Here is a 9,399-nt window from a genome sequence, read left to right on the forward strand (position 1 = left end):
CGCAAACAAGACTCAACTTCTTCATGTTTCCTTTTCATGGCTGGATTGATGTTGAATATCATTTGATCATCTCCCACTCTAAGTGTCAATTGCTCACCCTTCACATCAATTAATGCACCAGCTGTTGCCAAAAAGGGTCTTCCCAATAAGATAGGAACTTTTGTGTCTTCTTCCATATCTAAAATGACAAAATCCACCGGAATGTAGAATTTCCCAACCTTGATAGGCACATTTTCAAGAATGCCTTCCGGATACTTAATTGAACGGTCAGCTAATGAAAGATACATGTTTGTGGGCTTCAACTCTCCCATATTCAACTTCTCATATATTGAAAGAGGCATTAGGCTGACGCTAGCTCCAAGGTCACATAAAGCATTTGCCACACAATTATCACCAATATGACAAGGAATGGAAAACACACCCGGATCTTTGAGTTTGGGAGGTAACTTTTTCTGAATTATAGCACTGCATTGCTCTCCCAAGTTGATGGTGTCATAATCTTCTAGCCTTCTCTTGTTGGAAAGAATCTCCTTCAAAAACTTGGCATAACTTGGCATTTGGGATAGTGCCTCAGTGAATGGCACATTGATATACAACTTCTTTAGCACTTCAAGGAATTTGCCAAATTGTTTGTCTAGTTTATGCTTGATGAATCTTTGAGGGTAGGGAAGGGTGGGTTTGTAAGGTTCAGGTGGGATGTATGGTTTCTCTCCTTCATCTTGCTCACTTTTGCTTTCTTCTTCTTTTTCATTTTTCTTGCTCTCGACTGAATTTTCTTCTTTTGTGCTCTCTTTTTCTTCTCTCTTGTTTTCACTCTCTTGACCAACTTTTTTACCACTTCTCAAGGTTACAACCTTACATTGCTCATGAGGGTTTTGTGGTTGACTAGGTAGTTTCCCATAGGAATTGCTTCCTGATGAGCTTGCTTGTTGCGCCAATTGAGTCTCCAACATGCGGTTGTGGACTTGTAATTGATCCATGGTTTGTCTCATGTGTTGCATTTCTTCCTCCAATTTGTTATTCATCTTGCTTTGTTCAGCAAAAAATTTCTCCATCATGCTCTCCAAGGTTGGCTTCGGTTCATGAGGTGGAAGGGATTGTTGTGCTCTTGCTTGATATCCAAGTGGTGGCTGCCTTGTGGGCTGAAATTGAGGCCTATTTTGCTGCATAAACTGCTGGTTATGAGCATAATTTGAGCTTTGGCCTTGTTGAGCAAAAGTTGCTTGTGGTCTCCATGTTGAGTTGTTCACATTAGAGTAAGAATTTCCCATAGGTTTTTGTTGATAACCTCCTGCATAAGCAGCTTGCTCCTTTGTGCAAAAATCACTAAGAAGCTGAGTCAACTGGTCAAATCTTGCATTCATGTAGCTAACTGAGTCTAGTTCATAGATCCCAGCTTTCTTTGGCTCAAGTGCTCTAGGATTTCCCCATAAATGGGTATTATGAGCAATCTTCTCTAATAGATCATAGCATTCTTCACTTGTCATTCTCATGAAATCTCCTCCTGCTTGTGAATCAATTGTGTTTCTTATGGCTGGAGTAACTCTGGTGTAGAAATTCTGAACAATCATCCATTTGGGTATTTCATGATGAGGACATTGCCTTTCAAGCTCCTTAAATCTCATCCAAGATTCATACAAAGTTTCATCATCCCTTGGTTTAAAAGCTACCATCAAATTCCTCAAATGAGTAGTTTTCCCAGGTGGGAAAAATTGAGATAGAAAAGCTTGAGATAGCTGCTCCCAAGTAGCTATAATAGCTTGTGGGAGTGAGTCATACCACTCCAATGCTGAATCCCGAAGAGAAAATGGAAATAAGGTGAGCCGAATAACTTCATCAGAAACTCCAGGTTGTCTTTGTGTACCACATATCATCAAAAATTTCTTCAAATGAGAATGAGGATTTTCAAGTGGGCTACCTCCAAATTGTGAATTCTGAACCATTTGAATAAGACCAGTTTTTAATTCAAATTGATTAGCTCCAATAATAGGTCTGTTATCTCTCACATCAGTACATCTAGGAAAAGCATAGTCTAACATGGATCTTCTTTGAGGATCATTTTGATTAGCAACTGCATTTTGCCCGTTTTGCTCATTTCCTCCATTGTTTCCACCAATAGCTCTATTTTGATTCTCCATATTTTCTATTGTCTCCTCTTGCTCAAATATTTGTTGTTCTTCTTTTTCTGCTTCTTTTCTTCTTTTGTATTCCTTTTTGTTGGCCCGACAGAATTTTTCAATTTCAGGATTGAACAACAATTCAGTGTCACTTGTGCTTTTCGATCGTCTCATAAACAAGAAAAGTACCTGAAAAACACAAGGAACAATAGTGAAAATAAAAGAAAATAAAAATTCTAATTAGCTTAAAACAATTAAAATCCAACTTAAAACAAACAATTCCCCGGCAACGGCGCCAAAAACTTGATACGGTGTGTCCGCAAGTGCACGGGTCACAGTAGTATAGTTTTAAAAATTGATATCGATCCCACAGGGAATTGTGCTTAAATTGAAAATAAAAGTATAAGCTAATTAGAATGACAAAAATTAAAAGATATTAAAAATAAAATCTAAAAATTAAAATTAAGACAAAAATTAAAGATGTAAAATGAAATTTGGAATTAAAATTGGTATTTGAGGAATTAAAACTAGATCAATCAATTAACTAAAATTAATTAAACTAGATTACCAAAAATTAATTTGAAATTTCTATTTATGAAATTAAGAAGAATTAAATCTAAAAAAAAATAAAGTAATTCTAGATATTGGATTTAAATTGGAATTAAATTTAAATTGGATTTAAATTGAATTTGCTATTTATGAGGTTTGGAGAATTTATATCTAATTTCAATGAAAAATAAATTGATTCTAGAGATTGGATTTTCAATATTGTTTGCATGTGATTTTTCCCTAATTTAGCCAAACACATGAGAATTGCAATTTTGAGGGAAATCAATTCTTAAATTTTTGAAACCTTTTTCAAGCATCTCAAAATTGATTTTCATTAAATCAAACCCTGTTTTCACGGTATTTCAAATCTAACAAAAACCCAATTAATGCTCTAATTGATTTTTGGAAAGTTCCCCTTAATCTTCTTAGCTTATTTCTAACACCAAGAAAATAAAGTTTATTGCAAGATTATCCATCCCCAATATTCACTTTTCAGTCCATCTATTAAGGATTAAAACTTAACTTAATGAGGGCCCATTCATCAAGCAAGGAAATAAGCACACAAGCAATAAATCAAAATATAACAATATTCATTTAAATGGCTAAATCAGTTCAAAACCACAAAACAAATCAATATTTACAAACCCATCTCTAGAATCTCAATCAACTACTCACAAATCATTGTTTAAAAATAAACCCAAATGAAGAAATGAAGAAATAATGGAAATGTAAGCTTAAAGGGGTAGAAAAACCCAGCAGATTTGCAGCAGGATCTCTGCAGAAAAGTGCGAAACTTGATCCTTGCTGGAAGAAGATGCAGAAAGTGTTCCTCCTTTTCCCTCTTTCTATCTTTCTAACAATGACTCCCTTGCTCTCTATGGAAAGAAAGTGATAAAGGGCACTTTATATAGGCTAAGGGACTGTTCTAGAATGGGTAAAAGGGGGAAGGATCCAGAAAAGGTGAGGTAAAAAGCTGGAGTAACGGAAATGCCACGTCAACAATTTTCCAGTAAAAACGACATAAGCCGAGTCGGTTGTGTCGCGGGTTGTGTCGTTCTCGGTGTGAATATCTGACGATCGACACAACCTGCGACATAAGCTAATTCGGTTGTGCTGCAGGTTGTGTCGCTCTCGGCCATTTTTTTACTCAACTTCAAAATTTTTGCAATTCGATTTTAATCTCCTCCAAATGGCTACTCTGATCAAAATACATCAAATTTCTCCAAATTTATCCTACAAAACAAATGAATTCCAAAAATTAAACTAAGAAAAGTGAAAATTGCAAAATTGACTAAATATATACTAATATCTAAAATAATAGCTATGAATAAGGGTAAATTATGTGCAAAAATTACTCCTAAATGATGATCTAAAATGCATGCATCAATATTATTTAAATTAAGGTTGAGGAATTGTTGATTTTTATTTGGCTTGAATTTTGGATACATTTTCATATATTTGAATTGTAATCTGATTTAAAAATTTTGTAGTGCTACTTGATTGAAATAAAAATAAGGTCTGTGGTGATAGCGAAGGAGATGAGCTATAGAATCGAGCCTGAAGCCCACTAATAATCTTATTGGAGTGTGGGACAATACCTCCATAATATAGACCAGTATAAATATTATAATATCTTATCATTTAAGAAAGAGTTGTGAGATATTCGAAAAAATATTGGGATTAAGATTTAAAAATTTTGAGTGATTGTATTTTATTCTTTTTATTATAATATAATTTTTTTTATCTCATCCGTGAACAAAGATCTTAATATCGAATCACCTAAATTCTATATAATTTTTTTTCTTTTTTTATAGTGTAATTGCTACAATAGGAATGATAATAAAATATGACTTAATTAGGAACAATGCATGAAATTAACTCCAGTGTGCCATTAGCTCATTACTACATTAAAAAAAATCAAAATTTCAGTAAAAATGCAATTATTTGAGGGTAAATTAAAAAAAAAAATTAAAGGATATGATGCTTTTTTAAATCAAAATAATAAACATATAATTTAATAATATTACTTAGTCTACTTACACATTTAATAACATATCCTTAATTTATGGATTAAATTAAATATCCTTAATTTATGGATTGAATTAAGTAGTAGAGACGTATTGATATATATAAATTATATAATTAAACAATTTATGAATTTAATAAGAAAGAGGACCAATAATAAGACTATAAATAATATGTTGCACATACGTCAACACTCTATTAATTTTTTGTTGAACTACAAAATTGTCATTTTTTTATTATTATTCTGGTTGCCTCTAGGATCCTGAATTATTGATGAGACAATAATCTGTTAAAATAAAAATATTTTTTTATCCAGTGACAGAGAGAGAGCAAGGGAGCCTTCAGAGACGATTATTTTTTTTTTAATAAAATAATGAATATATTAAATTTTAATTTTTAATTAACCTTTTAACTTTTTTATTAATCTTTGGTCATTTATAATTTTTTATTTATTATAATTTAAATTAAAATATTAAAATTACTTAATTATCATTAAATGATTATAAATAAAACTCAATAAAAAATAATTATTTAAAATTTATATTTATAAATTAAAATTTAAATAATAACAATTATTTAAATTTTAAATATAAATGAATCTAATAATTTCTTATGGCATAAATTCAAATCAAATGAAATATTTTAATTTAAATTTTAGACATTCCTCTGTTTTTAAGGTATAATATAATTTTTTTTTATTCTATTTTATTTAGCTCCTCTCTATTTTATATCATCCAAATTATATATATATATATATAAGTAGATTGCTATTTATTTGCTTGTTTTATTATTTTATTGATATTTATTTTTTTTTTATATCTCTTCAATTTGACTGGTTAATTTTTTAATTTTTATGCTATTTTGTTATTTAATCTAGTTTTTTAAGATTTATATTTAGGACATCCACCACAACTACTATGGAATCATTATAGATGGAAGATTTTTTTTTTTTTTAATGAATTATGCCATTATTTACAGATGATTAATCCTATTAATTTGCTAAAATAATACAGATGATTTTCGGATGCTAAATGGACAGCTTAATTAATTGCAATAATTTGTTTATCATATCCGTAAGTATAATTTCCATCATTTGGTTATATTTAACAAGGGCCGAAAAGATTGTGGATGTTTGATTTTTCTTAATTAATTCGGTATTTTTTTTTTAAAAAAAAAGGCCTCTACAGGTATGACGGTCATTACCCCTTCGACACGAGGCTTAGGGTCTTCAGTTGATATCCTTGATTTAACCCAACTCCGCAGGAAGGGGCCTACCACTGAATCTGAGGTATCACTCAATGAGCCAAATTATTAGACAAGTTGCCACCTCTTCCCACTATATTTCTAAGCAAAAATAATATTTAGTTACTATATTGGTGTGCTAGTCAAACCGGAGTAGGACAATACTATCTCATTAAGTTAACTACCAGACTATCATACCAGATGGTAACTTGGCAATTGGATCCATTAATATATTATTCTTTTATTAATTATATTCTAATTAAAATAAAAATTTAAAAGCATAAAATTTTATAAGCGATTTTATTATTATTAAAATAAAATATTAATAAATAATATGTTGCTCTACTCATTGATCAACTCCCAAGGGATGATAACACCTATTCGATTTTTTTCTGTTTAAGTATTTGAATTTTCAAACACTTGTTTCTAACCTTTTGAGACGAAACTATAAAAATTGTCTTAAGAAAATACGTTGGACTTGATATTAATACACCATCTTCTGGTTTTTGAAGACTGAATACCTGGAACGTGAATTAGAGAAGTACCTAAAACTTTATAAGAAGCAAGTTACGCCATTTTAAATTGATGTGATATATTAACAAATTAAAACAAAGCATAGTTATCAAATAAAAATTATATAAATTTAATATTAGATAAAATTAATCTGCTGATCAAAGATGAAAGGTCTCTTGATTTTGAAAATCTTAATTATGAATAATTATTATTAAATTAAGGGTTGATTTTGTCTTATAAGAGTAGGAGTACCATAAGATGGGAAAAAAAGACTCAATCATTCTTGTAATATAAATCAATGAGTAGGTGAGTCCAATGCTAAGCTATGTTAGAATAGTCAGCTCAAGTTATCCCATCCATTTCAAGAATCCAACCACATTTTTCATGTCCTTAAATATACATCTATGTATATCTAATAGACTATGATTAAGTCTTAAGAATGATTTCAATATTATTAAATTAAAGCTTATATTGATATTTATGCATTCAAATCTTGATAAATGATAATTCTATAAGCAGAGTTGATTAATATTCAATTTTATTTTTAATACAATTGAATAAAACTTAATGACATACTTAATATATAAAAATTATAATATGCCATTTCTATCTAGATTCAAATTATTTAAATGTAAAAATATCATAAAAAAATATCCTTGCGTTTCATTTTCATTTAAAATATATAGCCATTCGAACATATATGACATTGGTGTTCCTTGTTAGCTGAGGATAGAAAGCACAGTTAGGGGGCCATAGCTATCAAAATGAAAACCACTATAGAAAGGCAACAAAAACCAACAAATCCTGGAAATTTGGTTTTGATTATTTGGGGGACGTCAGTTTTAGTAATTTATTAATTTTGATCAACTTTCAATAAAGCCCTTGCCAGGAAAGTCAACAGAAGACTTCTCTGCTTCACTATAATCTAAGGATCTCTCCAACTTTTACATTTAAGTTGTAATTAATTAATAGTTAATTTATCTGACTCATCCAATCCAGTTAATCAAAAACCCAATATAGCATACGAACTTTTCTTTTCAATTCAAATGACACTTAATCTAAATATATTTCTATTGTCAAATAAACTACAACGATTACTGTTTGTGCCAAAAGTTTTTGTTTCTTCCCCTCTCTACCTTAAACCAAAAGCAGAAGGGTAAAAAAGAAAATTAAAATTCTTGGAGGTAAAATGAAAAACTTCATCACAGCTCACAGAAGCTTGAAATTGTGGCCTAGAGTTGAACCATTCCAAATTGATATTGAAGATTAATTCAAAAGGAGGGACGATCAAATCTATATGCATATACTTTTAGATGAACTCGTCGTTTGGTGAAATAAAAAACAGTTAACCATTAACAACTACTTGGCAACCTAACCTTTCATCAGCATGTAGATCAGATCACAGAGAATAGTCGACAGACTTTCACCCATAAATACTCATCTATCCATGCAAGATTTTTCACAACTTTCCCTCAACAAGACAACTAAAGGCTAAAGAAAGTAGTCATAAAATGAAGGGCTTTCATTTCCTTGTCTTTTTGGCTTTGGCTGTGGCTTTTTCTTTTGCCTCTGCCTTTGACCCTAGCCCTCTCCAGGACTTCTGTGTTGCAATACCTGAACCTGAGAATGCTGGTATAAGCTTGCTTTCTTTTACGTTTCTGTCATAGTATTATCCAATAAAGAATAGTATTTCCTCTATAGAAATAGTTTTCTCATTTTGTTATATGCATGGTCCATGGATACTGACGATAACTTCCATGTATTAATGCAGTGTTTGTCAACGGGAAGTTCTGCAAGAACCCAAACCTCACTGTAGCTAATGATTTCTCATTTTCGGGACTCAACATTCCTGGAAATACAGGAAATAGAGTTGGATCGAATGTCACACTTGTGAATGTTGATAGAATACCAGGACTTAATACTCTTGGTATTTCTCTTGCTCGGTTAGACTTTGCACCCTATGGTGGCCTAAACCCTCCCCACATTCACCCTCGTGGCACAGAGATCCTTGTAGTCGTGGAAGGCACCCTGTATGTTGGCTTTGTGACATCCAACCCTAATCGCCTTATCACGAAAGTCTTATACCCAGGAGATGTTTTTGTATTTCCAATTGGTCTCATTCACTTCCAGTTTAATGTTGCAAAGACGAATGCAGTTGCCTTTGCTGGTCTAAGTAGCCAAAACCCAGGTGTCATCACTATAGCAGATGCAATCTTTGGGCCTGATCCACCCATTAATCCTGACGTTCTTGCTAAGGCCTTCCAATTGGACAAGGATGTGGTGGAAAAACTTCAGAAACTGTTTGCATAAAACAACCATAAGAAGTTCAATGCTGCTCATTATTTAAGAATGTTGTTTAGTTAATTATGTTTCCTGCAATGTCGTCAATAATTGAGCTAGCGTATCCTGATTAAATAAATAGATATTTTTTTCATATGTGTTTTATGTTATTTATTTATTTATTTTTTATTTTATTTTATTTTTATTTAGTATGCAACCTTGCATTAAATACCCATAACCTTTCCTATATATGTTGGTTCATCCTATTGCAGCATTGTTCACTTATTTCACAAGGAAATGGAATTAAAAATCAACTTAAGAAAATTTGTCCATCGTTAGACTTGTTGTCTCAGAAAAAAAGTACTGAAGAGTGGTGAATTGGACACTTGTTAATATTTTGACTCGTATTTAAAACACCATAAAGAAAAAAAATTAAAGCTATTTACTCTATTGTATGTGAGTTAGTGACTTAAAAATGTTGCCCAAAAACTCAATGACGAAATGCAATCAAGACAGTAGCTGTGATTGAGAAATGATTTATTTTTTTAGGATCAAATAAGCAAAAGCACAACTAAACAAGACAAAACATAAATACTATAACATATTTAATTGATTTATAACTAATTATAAATACAGACAGAAAATAAACTTATTGTTTACAATATGATATAAA

At 31.1% G+C, this 9,399-nt stretch overlaps 1 protein-coding gene and 1 non-coding gene across 2 annotated transcripts; both read left to right on the forward strand.

Annotated features, from left to right (window-relative positions):
• Positions 1–1,581: 1,581 nt before the first annotated feature.
• On the forward strand, positions 1,582–1,688 carry LOC131180398 (small nucleolar RNA R71). Its single transcript, XR_009149173.1, has one exon. It is a non-coding gene; the product is annotated as a small nucleolar RNA R71 (small nucleolar RNA).
• Positions 1,689–7,923: 6,235 nt separating this feature from the next.
• LOC110654590 (germin-like protein subfamily 1 member 13) lies at positions 7,924–8,882 on the forward strand. The gene is made up of 2 exons (XM_021810623.2): positions 7,924–8,078; positions 8,218–8,882. Exons 1-2 carry the CDS (start codon positions 7,958–7,960, stop codon positions 8,754–8,756), a joined length of 660 nt encoding a protein of 219 aa, XP_021666315.1. The 5' UTR covers positions 7,924–7,957; the 3' UTR covers positions 8,757–8,882.
• The last annotated feature ends 517 nt before the right edge of the window (positions 8,883–9,399 follow it).

Source organism: Hevea brasiliensis, chromosome 5 (assembly GCF_030052815.1).
Source record: "Hevea brasiliensis isolate MT/VB/25A 57/8 chromosome 5, ASM3005281v1, whole genome shotgun sequence".
In the NCBI taxonomy this organism is placed as follows: Eukaryota; Viridiplantae; Streptophyta; class Magnoliopsida; order Malpighiales; family Euphorbiaceae; genus Hevea; species Hevea brasiliensis.